The 20,334-nt window shown below is 44.8% G+C and overlaps 2 protein-coding genes across 2 annotated transcripts; both read right to left on the bottom strand.

Annotated features, from left to right (window-relative positions):
* Window positions 1–2,250: 2,250 nt before the first annotated feature.
* On the bottom strand, window positions 2,251–9,406 carry N7519_008534 (uncharacterized protein; the record flags this gene model as incomplete). The annotated part of the gene is made up of 2 exons (XM_057295310.1): window positions 2,251–8,175; window positions 8,207–9,406. The coding sequence occupies 2 exons, from the start codon at window positions 9,404–9,406 to the stop codon at window positions 2,251–2,253; spliced, it is 7,125 nt and encodes a 2,374-aa protein (XP_057143192.1).
* A 5,825-nt stretch (window positions 9,407–15,231) lies between these two features.
* On the bottom strand, window positions 15,232–16,378 carry N7519_008533 (uncharacterized protein; the record flags this gene model as incomplete). Its single annotated transcript, XM_057295309.1, has 2 exons — window positions 15,232–15,521; window positions 15,577–16,378. The coding sequence occupies 2 exons, from the start codon at window positions 16,376–16,378 to the stop codon at window positions 15,232–15,234; spliced, it is 1,092 nt and encodes a 363-aa protein (XP_057143191.1).
* Window positions 16,379–20,334: the final 3,956 nt, after the last annotated feature.

Below are 20,334 nucleotides of genomic sequence, written 5' to 3'. Positions count from 1 at the left end.
TCTATAATAATCTCCTAGTATTTCCTTTACTACTAGATAGAGAGCACCTCTTTTATAGCGTATAAAAAATCCCTATTTATATCTCTATTATTAATACTAAAGCTAATAGCTTACTCTCTTAATAAGTTCTACTATTAAAGCTATTCCTCGATATCCCTAGTCGGCTTCTATATTATAAAAACCTTCTATTTTATATAGATCTCTTCTTCGTATATAGTCGATCGGGCAAAGCGAGACTTTAAATATATAAGCCTATTATATAGAGTATAATATATAACTAGAGAGAGATAGTAGATTAGATTAAGGTATATAAGGATATATTTATTTATATCGCTCAGTCCCTTTATCTACTTCTCCTACCTTATATACTTCACTTTATATATATCTATACAGTCTCGCTAGATCCTTCGGTCTTTCTCATCGCCTTCCTCAGGGTATTCGGGTTCCACCGGTTCTTAGAGAGGCTCGGGCCGTTTATTAGCGGGATCGGTTATTAACGAGATAAGGTCTAGATTGCATAGATCCTATACGTTCTTTTATACGGTATATAGCTATACCTTTATAAACTAGGTACGCTATTGCGGCGAGTCCTTTAGTTTTTCGCCCTTTATAGCGGAGAGGATTAATACTACCTCTATTACTAGATTTAGGGGTAGCTTATACAGCTTTAGGATAGCTTTAGGGGTTGCGAGACGCTTCTAGCAGCGGGCTAGATACTATATTCTAACTACAGTAGTCTCATTCAGTACGAACCGGGCTCATAACTATCGGCGTGGGCCGTATTGTAAAAATGTAGGGTCCAATCAATGGTATTCAACTCTCTATATTGCTATATCGACTTTCCTAACAATTTATATGGGCCGTCGATTACTAATCTAAAATTACAAGATGCATAGGATCAATGGATCCTCCGGTATGCCGGTATGCCAATGCATCTATTCCGACATATCACCCTTGCCTGATTTCTTAGGTTTTGATTCATGTATTATATAAGCGAGTATTGAGATTTTGAGGTTACAAGTAGCAGATAGATACAGATTGAAATAACACACTCCTACACCTCTTTGAATCCACTTCTTGGACAGTGCTCTGAGAACCTTCTGCATGCAAGATAGGGCATGAAGCTGAACTACACGTGCTGAATCGACCCGTATGCCGCAGAGCATACAGCCTTGAGCATTCCCCTCTTCAATATATAGTAACTATATCGAACTAACGCTATTTATAACCCTATTAGGCGATAAAAGTAAAGACAAATTTCGCTAATATATTCTAGATAACTAGGATATAGAAGATATGAAGCTTTTCCTGCTATACAAATCCGCCCATCACTCCCGTGAGAAAGTCTTGGCGGTCAAAATCAACGCCAAAGCCGATTATCACTACCTATTTAGGTATTTATATTGCTTAAATAGGTTTAGCGTTGTCCTATGGGAGTGGGTCCATGGGAGCTGGCAAGGTCTAGATATTAACAGATCGTGATATCAGATCAATAACGAGTCTCCGAGCTTATGACATATTAGAATTAACGAAGTAGACGAGATCATGAAAGCACAATATGTGTATTGTGGAAAGTATGGAACTATCAAGAGGGGACGAAACAGAGAGAGAGACTATGGAAGTCTACTACTATGGAGACCAATCATATAACTACTGAGAGATATCAACATTCAGACTCAAAGCCAGTTCCACAAGACGCACATTAGTCGCGATAAGAATACTCACGATTTTTCCCCATGATTAAGATGAAGTAGCTTTCCTCGTTTCATATTACACTTGCTGGGGCCGATACAGGATGGATGTAGGGGATGCGCGCTAAGGGGGATGCTCTTATAATATATCGATCATGATTGTATTATTGGTATTGGATCATTATATCTCTTGGATCATTATATCTCAACAAAATATTAAAGCCTTCCACAATCTTCCTGGGTTGTCAAGGAAGTCATATGACCACAAAAATAAAGGTTTCCCACACGTTAGGATCAGAGAAAGCTAGGGAATGTAACGAATGAATATAATACCGATTTAGTACAAGCGAGAGAGATGGCGGAATAAGAGAAAACAAAGAGTTCTTTTTCTTAGAACGGGCTATCTAATATCTACAGAGGTCTGCTAACATATAAGATCATCACACTTTTTTCACCATTTATCAGCCTTGACACTCGCTGTGTGTCGGTCCTCATTTATCCTCTGTAGAGCTTACTATATCTTGGTACCATCGCTAAAAACGAAATGACTGTGGACAGTCTAATTCACCCACCCGGCCAATGTCTCTCGCAATATATTTCGGTTCCTATGCAAGAACCAATGATCTCCATCCACCTCAACAAGATTGAACTCTTTCGCTTGTGTGCTCCAAGCAGCAACTTCGTTCGGGTACACCACTTCATCCTGGCGTGCGGCAAAAGCAGTGATCGGTATATCTAGTGAATCCTCTTCGGTGAAACGGTAGTTAAGAAGCAATGGTGTATCCCGCCTCATCGCCGGTAATATTGAGCGAAGAAATTCGACATCATCAATATAACGAGAGATAGCCAACGTATACTCGGGGCTGAAGTCCTGGGTAATGACCTGGACTATCACATCTCGCTTCTGCCAAATTTTGATGAGATTGGGCGCTATGGTGCCGGTTATAAGAAGGCGTGGAAGAGGTTTCCCTTGTCGTCTGAGGGCTCTGAGCACTTCAAAAGCAATAATTCCTCCAAAGGAGTGGCCCCAAAAAGCCTGTGGAGCACCCACTACTTCTTCCATCTCGCCAAGGATGCCGGAAACAACTTCAGACATGTTGGTTAAAATCGCTTCCTCGGATCGATTCTCTCGACCTGGCAGCTGCACTGCAATTGCGGTCAGTCCATGCGGTGGATCCACCAAAAACGGAGCGAAGAGAGAGGCTGAAGCGCCCATTGAGTGGAAACACACAAGGCGAGGGGAAGAGTCATTGGCTATTTTGCCGCCAATGAACCATTTTGACAATACTGATAGTCCCGCAGAGGGCATTTGTTCAGATATGTGGTTGGCAGCATCAGTACCGTTCCCACCTTCAGCATGGTCGGTTTGAAATGAGCTGTTGAGTTCCACTGCAATTTCCTGGAGACTGGGCGCTTCGAAGAGCCTCATGAGAGGGTATGTAACTCGAAGTTCACGCAAAATCACGCCTCGCAGTTGTGTGAGAGTAAGGGAGTCATGTGCGTATTGGCTGATTTTCTCCGTGAGGGAAATCCGGCACGGCTCGACACCAATGATTTTGGCCAGTCCAGAGCATAATGTATCGGCAATCATGGTCACTCGCTCTAGACCAGATATATTGAAGATTGATCGGGTGGACCCTGAACTGCCTAACTTGGCTTGCTCATTCTTCAGCCCCATGAAAGCACCATCTCGAATCAGATGGGGATACGCTGTGAGGAACATAGGCCAATCGAGATTAAGAGCCAGTCGTTGTGTAGTACCATGAAGGATGCCACGCTCAAAGGCGGATAGAACTGCTGGAAGACACGTGGTCACTAATCCTAGCGATTGTAGGATTTCGTGGAGCTTGTCGTTGTAAGTCGATTTCTCAGACATGCCCGCAAAGTATCCTAGCAAGCCAAGATTGAGAGAGAACCCGGGCAAGCCAGCTGCCTGACGGTAATGTGCCAGTCCATCTAGGTACTGGTTCGCAGCAGCGTAGGCGAATTGTGCTGTAAGCCCGACAATACTTGCGATAGATGAAGCCATAACAAAGAAATCCAGTTTCATGTCCTGGGTAGCTAGATGCAGATTCCATGAACCCAATGCCTTGGGCTTGAACACATGCCAGAAATCATCCATCGTTGTCTCATGGGCATATATATCTCCCAAGATGCCTGCACAGTGAATCACCCCTACGATAGGGGGCCAGTCCGATCGATGACTGAAGAGCGACATTACAGCCTCAAGGCTACTAATATCTGTTTGCGCAACCCTCACGTTGGCTCCGTGACGCCGCAGATCTAAAATATTCGCATGATCTTCTTCGGACTTTGGCCCTGAGCGACTGGCAAGCACGAGATGACGAGCTCCTCGATTGACCAGGAGCCTGGCGAACTGTAGACCTAGCCCACTTGCACCGCCGGTGATGATATAAGTTCGATCCCCTCGGAGCTTTAGCTGAGTTGGTGGTGCTGTAGCAACTTCAGTGTTGTCTGGTAATTCCAAGACAATGTTTCCAATTACCGCAGACCGGGAAACTGCCTTCATAGCCGTGGACATCTCCGTGATGGGGTATATGGTGACCGGCAGTGGGACCAGCTGGCCGTTTTCAAACAGGGCACAAACTTCATTGAGCATTCGATAATGTAAATATGGCTTTTTGATTGCCAGTCTATCGACGTCAACAGCAAAGAACGAACCATTCTGGGCGAATTGCTCCAGGCCGAGCCTCATATTCCGGTAGATATCCGTCTTTCCAATCGCCAGAAACCGGCCGAATGGAGCAAGACATGCGACCGACTGCGATAACATGGTACCAGAAGGTGAATAAAGCACCACGTCCATGTCTTTGTCTCCGGTTGCCGCCTTGAGCTGATCGTGAAATGATGTCGAAGTTGAGTCGAATACGGCTTCCACTCCCATCTGTAACACCCACGCGCGACGGGCAGGGGTTTCGGCTGCTGCATACACACGAGCACCCAGGTGCTTGGCCACCTGAATTGCCGCGATACCCACCCCACTAGCTGCTGAATGGATGAGAAGCCGTTCTCCAGACTCCAGTCTGCCAAGGTATGCCAAGGCATAATACGCTGTTGTGAATGCTACTGGGACACAGGCCGCCTCGGGGAATGTCAACGAGGGAGGGATAACCGCTAGCAGGCCACGGTGGACAGTTGCGAGCCCTGCAAGGCCTTCTGGCACTCGAGCCATGACCGGAGTGCCAATTCTAATGTCTTGCACATTCTTACCAATCGCCACAACTCGGCCGGCAACCTCGGCTCCCATATTTTGACTTGCAAGGCTTCCAGAGATCGATTGCTCACTCGGCACGCTGAAAACATCCATTGTATCTCTGACTTTTAGCCCAACTGCGTGCACTTCAATACTCACATCATCTGGTCTCAAATCCTCTTCAACTTTCTGCCGTAGAATGACATTGTCGACGGTCCCGTTGGCACCGGGATCAGAAAAATATGCCCCCCCTCTTGCAGGCAGACGCTTTTCTACCCGTTTCTCCTCCTCTCCAGGATCCACTGCCACGATTCGTTTGAAGAATCGACCTTCGGGTCGTATCGCCACAACACTCTCGGTATGACCGACCCGATTCGTTCGTAACTCTTCTTCTAGTAATGGGATATTCTGGCGATGTTCGTCTAGTGCAAGATCCACACAGCGGATACGGGCTCGGGGCAGCTCGTTTGCCATTACTCGGGCAGCTGCTTGTACAGCAGAGGAAATGGGATCACATTGTGAATCTTCTGGCGTCATGCAGCTGCCTTTGGTCACAATCACAAGCGTGGGAACCCCTTGGTTCTCATGGAGCCATGTGGCGACGCGAAGAAGCACTTTCATGACGGCCTCCACTGTGTGGTGAAACTCCCGGCAGTATGAACCAGAAATGAACGCCGGAATCATGACAAGTAAACGAGCGTCCCATAGGAACGGCCATTCTGTCGGTTTCCATGTTTCGTCAACTTCGTCCAGAGTCTTCTGATGCAACTGGGCGCAAGGAAACGTTCTCTGGATGGTACATTGCCAGTCAATATCACCTCTCTCTGGTTCAAGAATCACCACGTTGTCGAAATCCGCCTGTAGTTTACTCAGCCCGTCCTGAGCCTCCGGTTGGAAACATACTTCGTGTTCCAGGAGCCGCGGCACATGCTCACCCGGAATGCGTTTTGTTGTTAATCCAGTTACCACGACAAGGATTTTACCACTTTCGCTATACACAGATGTATTGCAGCGCAGGAAAGTATCATCATGGAGCGTGATATGGGTATGCACAAATGCGGATGTGATACTCTCCGCTGCCTCGAATATCTCGATCTGTTCAAGGTGGGAAGGGAGGTTGACATACCGCAAATCACCGTGCTGGCCCTTATCAACGAAAATCATATGTATGGCAGTATCCAAGAGCGCCGGGTGAAATACGAAACGTGCCGCATCCGCACGCAAAGAACTGGGGAGCTTAATATGTGAGAAAATCTCGTCCCCTAGCCGCCATATCTTTTGGGCTCCTCTGAAAGCCTCTCCATACCGAAGACCTGACTCCTCCAGTTTGGAGTAAAAGTTTTCAGGATCAACTTCCACCCCGGTCTGCACTCGAGACCTTACACTTTCCAATGCCTCTGTAACAGCACCCGGTCGCTCGCCAAACGCGTTAATCCGTCCACGAGAACAAACCTGCCATGGTACCTCGGGGGTCGAGCCTGCGGGACGCGAACTTATCACAAAGTCATTCGCAGCAGATGTAATTTCCAGCAACACTTGCGGAGCGAAATCTTCTGCAGATGCCAGGATCACAGGACGCTCAAGTCTCAAGTCTTCCAGCCAGATTCTCATATGTGGCAGGTGCTCCCGGGCAGCCAAGTATGCGGACTCCACATGTCCTGTCATAGGAAATACAACCGCCCCATTTATAACATGATCGGCGAGAAAGGGAGACACGCCTGTGCTCAACCTGAGTCGTACCGCACCACGACTTGCGTCAGTCAGACGAAGAACGCTTCCAAGGAACGGATGCTTGTTTTGACCAAGCCGGCGTTGCTGAGCCTCCGGGTTCTCGAACCAGTAATCCTGGCGTTGAAAAGGGTATAATGGGAGATCAACAAACCGGCCCCCGCCACCATTGAAGGACTCAATGTCCACATGAACGCGGGTCGCGTGTGCCGCTCCGATGACACATGAGACAGGGTCAATTTCACTTCCCCTGATCATCGCTGGCAAGATGTGAACGGATCGCTTGGCATATTCAGCAATGCCACGGGTTCCAGAGACCAAGACAGGGTGTGGCCCAATCTCTACTAGGAAATCGTAACCGTCTTCTAACATTCTTTCCATGGTCTCCCGAAACAGCACTGGCCTACGCACATTCTGGAACCAGTAGTCACCCGAAAGGTGGGTGCCGGGCTCAATCAGCGTGGTGACAGTGGAGTACAAGTTGGTCTTGGTCGGGTTCCCTTGAATACACGATAGGGCGGCAACGAGTTCGTTTTCCAGAGGATCCATGAAGCGGCTGTGGTAGGGTACGTTCACTTTGACGAATCGAGCAAAGCTTCCCTGAGCCTCGAGAATACTGCTAATTTGCTCCAGTTCCGCCGTAGGCCCAGTCAAGGTCGTCATTTCAGTGCCGTTGTGAGCTGCAATCTCCACAACTCCTCCCAAATGATGCCGCTGAAGAAGTTGCTCTGCCATCTTCGATGTTATCCCGGCTGCTAGCATACTTCCTGTGCCTGCTGCCTTGTTCTGGATCTGTGATCGAACATAAATTACTTTGACAGCTTCCTCTAGACTCAGTGCACCAGCAATATGTGCAGCAGCAACTTCACCAATGGAGTGGCCCACGATGGCGTCTGGCTTGAGTCCATAAGACAATAACATTCTCGCCAATGCAATCTGAATGGCTGCGATGGCTGGCTGAACGATTGTGGTTTTGTTCATTCTTTCTAGGTCGCCCCCGCATGATGACATCTCCGTGCGGATCGAAAACCCTCCCAGTGCAATAAATATCTCATCAAATGCAGCCAAGGACTCGCGGAACGTAACTTCCTGATCTACAAGGGCCATCCCCATCCCGAGCCATTGGCCGCCTTGACCGGAAAATAAGAAGGCTGTTTTTGTAGAACTTCCCGGTCGTCTCTGGAGCGTCAAAACTTGCTTACTTACTTGCCCAGAGCTTAGCTGGTCAAGTCTAGAGCACAAGTCCTTAAGGCCTTCAGCCGCAATGACTGATATTTTGTTGTGAGTACTCCGTCGCATGTTGAGAGTGTATGCGACATCATTTAGAGCGGTCTTTTGGAGTCGTAGGTAAGAGGCAAGCTCTCGAGCAACCTGCTCCATGGCAGATAGAGACCTTGCAGAAAGCACGTAAACACGTGGCTCATGACTGGCTGGAGAAGAGGAGCTACCGATATTATCTGGTGCTTCTTCGAGGATAGCATGCGCGTTGGTCCCCCCCAGCCCCAAACGAGTTGACCCCAACCCATAGCTTGTGTTGCCCATCTGAGGACAACGAGGTTATCTGGGTAGGTACTGCAACCTGAAGTGACTGGAAGTCAATTGCGGGATTAAGATTCGTGAAATGGACCTGTGGGGGGATTTCTCTGTGAAAGGTGACCAGTACAGCCTTAATGAAGCCGGCAATTCCAGCAGCACCCTCGAGGTGACCGAGATTACCCTTGAGTGATCCTATCCAAAGAGGATGCTCATCTTTAGATCGTGCCTGTCCGATCTGCTTTCCAAGGGCACTTGCTTCGATGGGATCCCCGACTCGGGTTCCTGGCCCATGGGCCTCGACATAACGGACTTTGGCTGGGTCTGTGTTGGACTGTTTGTAGATCGAATGTAGTAATGCCGTCTGAGCTGTCAAGCTGGGAACGGTGAACCCCTCTGGTGTGTATCCGTCTTGATTCACAAGAGAGCTGCGGACCAAGGCATAGATTCTGTCCTTGTTTTGGATCGCGCGACTGAGAGGCTTCAAGAAGACCATTCCCACGCCTTCACTACGAACATAGCCATTTCCTGCCGCGTCGAATGATTTACAAGCGCCATCTGGAGAAAGGAAACCCGCCTTGGACATCAAAATCGTAGACTCAGGGCGGAGAATGGCATTAACTCCACCAACGAGAGCAGCCTCACTCTCCTGCGCCCAAAGGCTTTGGCAGGCTAAATGTAATGCAACCAAGCTGCTCGAACAGGCGGTATTGAGAGTGAGGCTTGGGCCCCGTAAATCCAACCGATGCGAGACCCGGTTAGCGATTGAGCAGTCATGAGTGCCCATTCCTGCATGGGGGCCAACATTGTCTCGCTGCTCTGTTCCTCCTTGCATGGAAAGGTAGTCGTTGGCGAACATCCCAACAAAGACACTTGTCTGTGATCCAGCCACCTCTTGCAAAGTAGTGCCAGAGTCCTCCAGCGCATGAATGCTAGCCTCCAGTAGGAGTCGCTGTTGCGGGTCGATCCTGGATGCCTCGCTTGGGAAGATACCGAAGAATTCGGCATCGAACGATTGGATTTTGTCCACGAATCCCCCTTTGATGTTCCGAATGGCACCATATTTTGCCGGGTCATCGCCATGCAAGGCATTTGCATCAAATCGGTCACTCGGGACTTCCGAGACGAGGTCTCTACCTTCACGCAGTACGTCCCAAAACTCCTTCGAGCTCGTGGCGCCCCCGGGAAGACGACATCCAATGCCGACAATAGCAATAGGCTCGCGATTGATAAACGCCATAGCAAGAGTTGTAGATAGCAAAAAGAGAACACGTAAGTCTGTTGATATCTCGATGGATTCTAGAGATGCTGGAAGCAAGTTGTTATTCTTATCTTCATACTGCTTTCCAAACTGCTTCCCATCAGCTCTTTTATATACACCTAGATAGCCTTTTTTCAAGAGTCACCATATGCACTTGGACAGATTTAAATGATGAGCCCACCATCAGCGATGTTCTTGAGGATTAGGCCTGCCAACTCTCTCTTCCACGTTAGATTCATTTACGCATCCTTCTCCATGCAGTCCATGATCATCCACTCTCGTGTGAGTGTTACGTATGCTCACTTCCCTCTTCTTCCATTTAGCATAACTCCAACCAGTCAAGTTCAAGGGTGGCCCACACTCTCGTTTCCTTCCTTCCTACAGTGACTTCGTCCTTTCAAACGTCAGTCGACCGACAAATCCGGTGCATATCTATCTATTGTGCTCCCAAAGCTACACAAAAGGAGTGTGGGTAGTGAGTAAGGATGACTACGGAGGGACTTGGTTTTCACTACTTTGTTGTTTTTCATGCGCTCACACATGGTAATCCTAAATCCAGTCTTCTAAATTAATTATTTTGTGTCCTTTGTTCCTTATAGTCGGGTCCTAGTCTCCAGCACCCACATATACGTAAGTTTGGATGGATCAACCACCTCGGTGGCGGGTTGAAGCAATATGCAAAATATAACTATGCGTAGATTGTGTAGGCCTGTGTTAGAACTCGAGCCCAATACCTGCCAAGTGTTCAATTGGTCGTTCTGCATATTGCCTCAACATACTAGCCACTCACACTGCCGCTACCGGTCCTATATACAACTTGAACAAATCTATGGACTCGCCGAAGTAATATGTACGTCATAGGTATTGTGTGACCATAGGATTGCGTTAGCCGGTGTTAGGACGCGAACCTGATACCTGTAGAGTAATCAATTGGTCATTCTACATATTACCTGGGGCAACAAACCACCCACACTATATGTCTCCAGTAGTTACCTAAACGGGATATTAGACCGGCTAACATTTAACTTATTAGGTATAGCACTATAGGTTCGACATTTCCGATATTTCCGACGAAGTCGCCAAGTTGTTTAGAAGATGAGCTGATTTTCCCTGTTTACTCCCAGCACTAGTGGTCTCTAGCTCTGTAGGGGGCTCCTTTTATTCACCACGCAACTAGGGATTTTCCAAGGTACTCCTATCGTCATAGTAGACTCTCCAGCTTCATATTTTACATAGGTACTACCTCCATTTATAAGTGACCTCCTGTAACACGAAGAGAGTGGGTACCATAAACAGTTGAAAGAAAGAGAAAGTCCTCTAAACATTTATCTCCGCTTTCTCACATCACACTTCATCTAACCTTGGAAGATATCTGTGGGATTATCTGGTTTGTTTTACCTATATCTCGACGTTTGCTTCATATGGGACTGGGCCTGGGGCGCTTGTCATAGAAATTATATATAATAAGTCAGCGCGGTATCATACCTAGGTATGACGTGTAGCCTGCTATGAGATACATGTACTTGCTCCTTGCCGGTATCTTATGTAAATACATTACTCTTAAGAGAACCCTCACAAAAACGTTTCCCTCTCAAAAAAGTGTGTCCCGAAAACTATTTTCAAAGTAATCATAAGTCCTGGGAGGACAAACAATCCTGAATGAGTTTTGGATAAGTGGCAAATTATCTGTGTTCCTAGAAGTACATTCTGCTTCATATATAGCCACAGGGTTCTAGTCCAAATTTGGAAAATTATCAATGAAGAAAATAGTGAAAAACTGATTTTAGAACGGTTTATTTTAACTATAACCGTTGTACATGAAGTCAAACCTAACGTTTCGTATTTGACTACCAGCAAATAAAAGCGGAGCCAATGTACCTTGGCAGATGTTGCCCTCGCAGGAAAAGGACACTTGCAGGAGTAAGTGCTCCCGTAGATCCGAGAGCTTCTACATAACTTTCTACAATAGGATACCCTGGTGAGATCCACCCACACACTCCGGCAGTCGTCAGCGTGATAATCATAATACTTCCCAATGAGTCGAGGCTTTGTAGATTTGACTTTTTGGAGGTATCACCAATCCATTTATTCACAGCCCAGGATATTTTATGATACCGCCATAAATCTGAAATTTTTATATGAGATATACTGCCATTCCAAGGCTGTTTTATCTGACATGCGCATTATTAAGTAATATCCGAGTTTTATGACTTAACCAAGATACTTTTATAGGTCTAAAATATCGTCATTTATTTGTATGGAATTTAAACAACATGCATATAATATGGACAGAAATATTGATGTTAGTAGATCCACTGCGAAAGTGAGTTAATCTTGTAGTAACCTTGGAAGTCCACCCGCTCTCTTGTCCTACATACATGGACTCGGTCATACACTCACGATTCGTCATAGCGAGTCAGCTTACCTTTGCAACTTATCAGAAAGACTAATTAGTGTTAATTCCGGGAAACCCTGTTCTACCAGGATTCGCACTCCTGATATCGAGCATTCTCAAGTAGGGGTGACCCCTAAACGGGAACCAATATTTTCCTATAGTCTAGGGGTGCCTTGTTGCTAGTTCGATGTCTAAATATTTGGAATACCAACTTCAAATGCGGGAAAAAAGTGCGAGTGTTGCAAAGACACTGTTTAGAGAGTGGCATGATATTGATAAACGATAATTGCAACGGTTATTTGAGAGTTATCGAAACATACATCTTCACAATGCTTTCCACGGTATTAGTAGTGTTGGAAGTCCTGTGACTTCCCTATTTGCTCCCACTACTTTAGTCTAGTAACTATAGATAGTCTTCTTTCTTCTTCACGCAACAAGACATTTACCAGAAACCTCATACTTTTACAGTAGACCCTGTATCTGTCCATCAAGTAGAATAAACAAGAATAGACTTGTGGTGGTACAAGACCTATAAGTGGTAATAGCATAATGGTCAACGGGCAAGAGAGGATCTACAGCCGGGATTTAATAATTGGCTGTATCGGTTATCCGACTAAAGAATGGTGGGAAGGAACAATATACTGATTAATCCGTTCATTTTCTTTTAAAAACATGGTGAGAGAAAAGCGTTTATTGAATATTATTGGCCAACCGACATTCACCACCCAAAACCATGCGAATTTCCTAATACCTAGGCACCCCCAAGTGCAGCAAAAGATCTTTCACTCCTCTCACCTAGAAACATATTCTAGCAAGATATCTAGTGGGACAAGCCGTGGGACAAGCCCGTGCTAGGCTTCTGCGGAGTCTGGTTGGGTTACTTCGGTTGGGCAAATGGTACAGAGCTTAATTCTCGTCATTTTTGCTGATTCCCTGTAGGTAGACCAACGATGCTAACCGGCCCGCTGATAGCTATATGTTGAAGTGAGCCCGAAAGGTGTCGTGCTATCGATGGCCTTCTAGGTACTAAGGCCACCGTCATCAATAGTAGATAGGGTGGAGCTGATCTGACGGGTTACATGGGAGAACAATTTTTGAGATAGTAGTGAAGTGGGAAAGAGGTAGAAGATGAACCACGTTGAGCGACTCAGACAGTCTCCTTTACGACCAGATCAATTCACCACCTAGCTTAAGTCCTAATCCTTACACCACTATATCACTCGATATTGAACACTGTGACAGTATGAAATTATACGCGTCGCTAGCATTCGAAATTCACTAACAGCCTCTCAAGCAAACATATTCCAGACGATGCCCTCTGTGAAATATCCCACGGATCTCTTATACACGCGTCAAAACTTCCCGAAGCCTAAGCGATATTGACACTCGGCGATTTATAAAATTTGTGTTGTCCAGGTCGCGATTTTGGGAGTCTCTTTGAGTTTTTACAAACTTTTCGCTGTTGCTGGATTGGTCGTTGTTCTTCTAGGTTCCTTGCTCTTGGTGGATAGGCCACCACAACCTTCGCATTGCTGGTTTTTGCTGATAGGGTCAGGTGGTGAGGCATAGGCTGAAATGAATGGCAAGTGGTTCTCGATGCTGCTCTAAGTAGAATATTCGTTGTCTTGAGACGCACTGTTGGCTGCCCCTTTTGTTCTAGTTGATGTCTGATGTTGAATAGGTCGTGAATTATGGATATCGCAAGCGGACATAAACGCTTGAAGTATACCATGCGGTCCTCAACACAAAAGGTCTTGTCTCGATTTGTCGAGGACACGAGTGAGTCCATTGAACTCAGTATCAAGTAGACTGAGGTCTTCTACGATCATCTTGGCAAAAATTCAGGCATGAGAGAATAGACCAAAAGGGAGAAAGTGGAGGCCCACGGACTTGCTGTTATTTGCACGGAGCCTGTCTGCATGATGCGGTTCCTATGTAGGACCCCAGGGCTTGATGGCTAAGAAGGGGAGAACTGTTCAGCGCAGGTGGACGTGCTGTACAAATGGTGCTTGGCAACGCACGCTAGAAATGCTGGAGAAGAAAAAAAATAGCAGTTAAAGCTGTCTCTGCTCAGAACAATATATACCAAGAGAGGGTACCTAAGAACAGATGTTGTGACCATAAAGATGAGCTCTAGAAGAGTGAGTGTTTCGCTTGTTTGATAAGTGTGATTAGTTTGACTGGTATTTGCTATTTGCACTGGGACGTATGTATAATCATAGAAGAGCTGTAGCGAGTCTATAGGGCGACAAAGCCATAGCAACAAATTGAACTGAAGACATCTTTAGAGCTGTGTGCAGCTGCCAAGGGACCAAGCGTTCCAGAGTCAACCTGTAACCCAATCATATCACGATCCTCGTCACATGACGGGATCAGTGCGGGCGTCGCGCGACCTGGGGTGAATCTCACCCAGGAGATATGTATCAACTGGTAGAAATTAGTACCAGAGAGTTGTGATCAAAACAACACGCCTGCGGGAAAATATTTCAGCACGGGAGGGGATGGATACTCAGGTATAGTATAATGGTGTTCAGGGCATTCAGGTGAATGGGCTGAATGGACCCGCTTTTGTTGAGAATAATGTATTTTGTCGAGAGTTAAGGGCTGAATACCTACATGCATGCTACATGGATTTTACAGGTATTCCAAGGTAGGGCCGGTACCTGCTAACAAACACCTCCACAGAATGCCCGCGGACTGCCTCGTCAGCCGGATGAAATCATCACTCACTCGACGTGCCATGACTGTTCATCTCAGGACATTTAAATGTCTCCCGCTGCCCATCTGACAAGATCTGATAAGCATTTGCATTAAGGTTCGGCCCACCCGCAAACAATCCACACCATCCCGATGTTTTGCGGGAGTTCGAAGTCCCCATCAAAGCACTAGACTTCTTCAGCCCCCCGTTGGCCGTTTTGCTATCCGATGCGCCGCCGAAGATCGTGATAGTTGGACATAGTGCAACCCACCACTACTACGGACGCTTGTTGTTTCCCCTGCCACCACCAAAAACAACCATTCCAAAGATCAAAACGAGGGAGGTGACAAAACAGGTAGAAGAGGGAGGGGACGGAGAAGAAACCTTACAATAAGGGAAGGAACTTCATCTGATACGAGCACCAGAACCCACCGTAAATTTCATGCTCCATGTGCCATGTCGCCTAAAAGACGCAGGATCTGTAAATTTTAGTCAGAAGCGAACTTCTCAGCAAATGGCAGCTACTGCTTACCGCACCACCCCAGATGCAACCGTTTATGCAAAAGGGGGGTTTGTGCCTTTGTTCTATCAGCGTTTCAAGCAGATCAGGTATTTACACTGAAAACAGGAAGTTCACTGGTTCGTGTGTAGTTCATTGAACGATAATTTATATCAAAGGCACCATTTCATAAGGAAAAATGTCCTACCCATTCAGTGTTTCCAAGTACTCCTACATGCTGGGCAGGTGGGTGCGTGATCCGTTTCTAGCCATTGGTCGATGCATTGTTTGTGGAAGTTGACTCCACAGCGTGCCTTGCACCAAACCAATTCTTTAAGGCGTTCATCATCGTCCGCATCGTCATCATTATCGTCAGAATCAGCATCAGCATCGTCATCATAATCATCATCATCATCGTCCTCATCATCGTTGTCTTGATCATTATCACCGTGGTCATCGCCACCACTGTTCTCGCTCCCCTCTTCTGCGTCCCAGTCTCCATCTTGCGAACCGTGCAAATTGTTCAAACAGATGCCACATTCCTCCTTCAATCTCACGGCGATTGGGCTGGGATGTTTCAGCCTGGCTGGCCGTGTTACCAGTTCTACTGAAGGCGCGAGGCACAGTTGGTGTGTTCAATGATCTTGGACTTGGGATAGAAACAGCGCTTGTTTGACGACTGGATTGGGCTTGAACTGGTCGAGGTACTGCGATTGCTGATTGGTTGGTAGAAGATTCTGTCAAGTCTCTTCTCAATGCCTCGTTAGGACGATTTACTGGGGGATTTCGGCTCAATGTGCTTCCCATGCTGCTGGGATTGACGACTGCGCTCATGTTTCTACCCCCGTGATGACGTGGGTTCCCAGTAACCGGTAAGCCAGATTGAGCGACCTTAAGGCGCCTGATCTCTTCCTTGGCATCACGAAGTCTTTGGTGAAGAATGGCAATTCTCTCCTCCATATTCGCCTCAGCGGTCTCGAAGATCATTTGGGATGATGTTCTCACTGGCCGTGTATATGGCGTTGAAACAACGTGCGAATCGAGATATGTACGGACTTGTCTTTTCCAACGACGCAAAAGATCCGAAGCTTGGCTCTGGTGGAACCTTGTGCATAAAACATGAGGGGCTAAATCTTCTAGCAGTGTATCGATGTTCCGACCGGCTCGAAGGTCTTTGGTACCGTCATTGAGAAGCATCATTGCCCAACTGCGACCGCGCGCATTTGTGCGGGCGTGACAACGACGGCCCTGTGAAGGAGCGTAACCGGCGCACCAAGGTTCTCTCTCCGGTTCGAGTTTGATGATTTCCGATAGAGGAGCCATGGGCGAAGTTACGACATGGGAATATCGGGAAGGCATCATGAATTTATGGAATTCAGGGAATTTAGAGACAATCAATCGGAATATACTGTTGGGTATGAAAGGTTTCTGTTCGATTACTTTATAGCATCTGGAGCAGAACCACTTGTATTAATTACCTTAGGCTGCACGTCGAGCCTTGGAAGGATCCCAGTAGACATGGGAGGCTGCTCCGCCATAATAGCGTGGCGCAGCTCCCAGAATAGAAATTAGACAGCGCTAAAGGATTGAGAGATGCCTAAGGACTGATACCATTGAGCATTGACACTATGAGGCATGGTAGAGAGCTATCTCGGGGCTGTGTTTGCGTCGGGATGAAAAGAGGGGTTATCAGGCGTCTGTTGATGCTCAGCGGCTTTTGATAGGCTCTGAGAGACAGATACATGGAACTTTTGTCATGCGCAGTGACGCTAAATTAGGTACTCTTTTCGTCATTGGCTATTAATATATAGTTTTGCGGTTGCCTACGGGAAGCACAGAGGAATGCGGGCCGCTCTATTTAGCGCACTTGGGTGCTGTGAACATGCCAGTCCCCAGTCGATACCCCGCAGTTTTACCAATAGGCCATCGAGAGCCAGCCAACCTATCCGTTAGCAAGGCACGTGTAACCCGACATACTGTAAAGAAATTGATTTGATTCGCAGTAGGCCGAGCACTACAGTAGCGACCGCTTTCGCCTTCCGTGTCGGAAAACACTCAGGAGCTTTTTCAAACCCTAATCACATGCGGTGCTAAGCCGTATATGGCTAACTTCGTATTTGAGGATTCGTTACAAGGCCGAATGGTACTGGAAGACGCGCGCGTTGCTCGCATCGGCCCTGAAACGAAGAACCGGAAAGGTGAGACAGAAACGGAAAAGAAAGATTAAATCGTGTGGATTGATCTCGAGTTACATGCAAATCAAGATTGACCAATGGAAGAGCAAAGGGATCTGACCTCTAAAAGATTCTAATGTAACTTTGTTGAGAAAACTAACATTTATATAATGTATTTCACAAGCGAGTGGCCAGCACAAGCGAGTGGCCACCCCAAAACACCATAGTAAATGCGATATATTACAACTTCATAACTCAACAACGGTGGTCTATAGGGACTTTTCTTTATAGCATAGCATAGTGCTTTATATATGGTATCTAGCATATATAGGGAGCTTTAGGAAAATTCATATTACGATTATATATTTCTAGCTTTGAGGAACGTAATTTTTGGTAATTTTTGAAATGAGAGTAAGACAGTATTCTACTCTCTTTGAAATTGATATATAGTACTAATAAGTCTTATCAATGACTATCGACAAACGGGGAGATAGGATGAACATATGGTTGTTGAGATATAAATATGGAATATATCGCATTTACTATGGTGTTTTGGGGTGGCCACTCGCTTGTGCTGGCCACTCGCTTGTGAAATACGTTATGTGCCTTTTACATTTACATAGTTTGCCCAGCAAAACGCAATCCGTTTCATAGGGGTGGCTGGCTTCCGCCCCTACTCAGCAGTCTTCATGGTGAAGCCTACAGTAGTAGGATTCAGGAATGCAGAGAGGAGAGAGTTGTATTGGGAGAAGAGGGAGCAAACTCCCAACAACTATCTAGACTAACTAACTAACGTATTTCACAAGCCAGTCGGCCACACAAGCGAGCCGGCCACCCCAAAACACCATAGTAAATGCGATATATTCCACATTTATATCTCAACAACCACATGTTCATACTATCTTCCCGTTTGTCGATAGTCATTGATAAGACCTATTAACACTACGTATCAATTTCAAAGAAACCAGAAGGCTCCATTGTCGTTATTTCAAAAAATACCGAAAATTACGTTGTAAAAAGCTATATATATATATCACAATCACTAAGTCGTATATGCTCCTAAAATTCCGCAAAGAGGCTATATGTCATCTAAAAAGCATTAAGCTATAAGGGAAACTCTTTATATACCACCGTTGTTGAGATACCACGTTGTAATTTATCGCATTTACTATATGTTTTGGGGTGGCCGGCTCGCTTGTGTGGCCGACTGGCTTGTGAAATAGTTACGTTATGGAGAGGTTGGTGCCTTAGGAACCAGGCATCCGCAACATGTCGGAATAGATGCATTGGCATACCGGCATACCGGAGGATCCATTGATCCTACGCATTTTGTAATTTTAGATTAGTAATCGACGGCTTATATAAATTGTTAGGAAAGTCGATATAGTAATATAGAGAGTTGAACACTATTAATTGGACCCTACATTTTTTATAATACGGCCTACGCCGATAGTTATAAGCCCGGTTCGTACTAAATAAGACTACTATAGTTAGAATATAGTTTCTAGCCCGCTACTAGAAGTGTCTTATAACCCCTAAAGCTATCCTAAAGCTATATAAGCTACCCCTAAATCTAGTAATAGAGGTAGTATCAATCCTTTCCGCTATAAAGGGCGAAAAACTAAAGGACTCGCTATAATAGCTTACCTAGTTTATAAAGATATAGCTATATACTATATAAAAGAACGTATAGGATCTATATAATCTAGACCTTACCTTATTAATAACCGATCCCGCTAATAAACGGCCTAAGCCTCTCTAAGAACCGGTAGAACCCGAATACCCTAAAAAAGGCGATAAAAAGGACTAAAGGATCTAGCGAGACTATATAGATATATATAAAGTGAAGTATATAAGATAGGAGAAGTAGATAAAAAGACTAAGCGATATAAATAAATATATCCTTATATACTTTAATCTAATCTACTATCTCTCTTTAGTTATATATTATACTCTATATAATAAGCTTATATATTTAAAGTCTTATTTTACCCGATCGATTATATATAAAGAAGAGATCTATATAAAATAGAAGGTTTTTATAATATAGAAGCCGACTAGAGATATCGAGGAATAGCTCTAATAGTAGAACTTATTAAAAGAGTAAGCTATTAGCTTTAGTATTAATAATAGAGATATAAATAGGGACTTTTTATACGCTATAAAAGAGGTGCTTCCTATCTAGTAGTAAGGGAAATATTAGGAGATTATTATAGATAAAAAAGTATATAATACTTAAGATCTTCTCGAATTATTCCGCGCTATAAATTATAAGATAGGTATTTAAATTATAATCTTAACTAATATTCTAAAAGGTATATTTTTAACCTAGTAAGGATACTAAAAAATAAAGCCGGAAGTAAAGTAAGAGAAGTTCCTATTTAAGAAGAGACGCTATCTATATAGTAGTATATATCTAAAGTATAAGATCGCTATTTACTATATTATAAATAAAGTAATTCGACCGGAGGGATATATATTTAATAAGCGTATATTAGAGAAAGTGAAGAAGAAGTTAGTAAAAGACCTCGTTTAGAAATAATAGATTAATAAAGTAGTTACTAAAGCTTAGCTAAAGGCGGAATATACTAACTAGGTTAGCTTTACTACTATCTATTAAAAGTATAAAGTTATATAGATTAGTAAGTATATACTATCTATAGTAAAAAGTGATAAGCCCTCCCTATATAATCGATAGATTCTCGATATCGGATCGAGTATATATATCTATAATAATAGGAGCTTATTTATTAACTTTACCTTAGATAATATAGAAATTTTAACTAAAGATAGTACTATAAAGATATTTAGTAGGGGTATAGCTCGCCTAGTAGGAAGATACCTAGTAAAAGGAAGGATAGAGATTATATTAAGTAATACTCTATACTTATCTAGCTTCTATATAAATCTAGTATTATACGCGATACTAAGGAAGAAAGGTAGCCTTTAGTGTTAAAAGACGAATTATATATAGGATCCTAATAATAGGCCTATTATTAGTATATATTTCTAAGATTATTTTAATCTTTAGCTTTTTAATAAGCCTAGTAAAACTCCTCTATAATAGGTATATACTACCTAAGTAGGCGTATAGAACTCGGTAAAGCTATAGTAATTAAAGGCTTCTTCCGAACTATAGTA

Source organism: Penicillium mononematosum (assembly GCF_028829835.1).
Source record: "Penicillium mononematosum strain IBT 11891 chromosome Unknown utg000005l:1.0-9366267.0:1.0-9372171.0, whole genome shotgun sequence".
NCBI lineage: Eukaryota > Fungi > Ascomycota > Eurotiomycetes > Eurotiales > Aspergillaceae > Penicillium > Penicillium mononematosum.
Note: the sequence above shows the minus strand (reverse complement) of the source record. Positions and strands in the feature narration are given on the sequence as shown.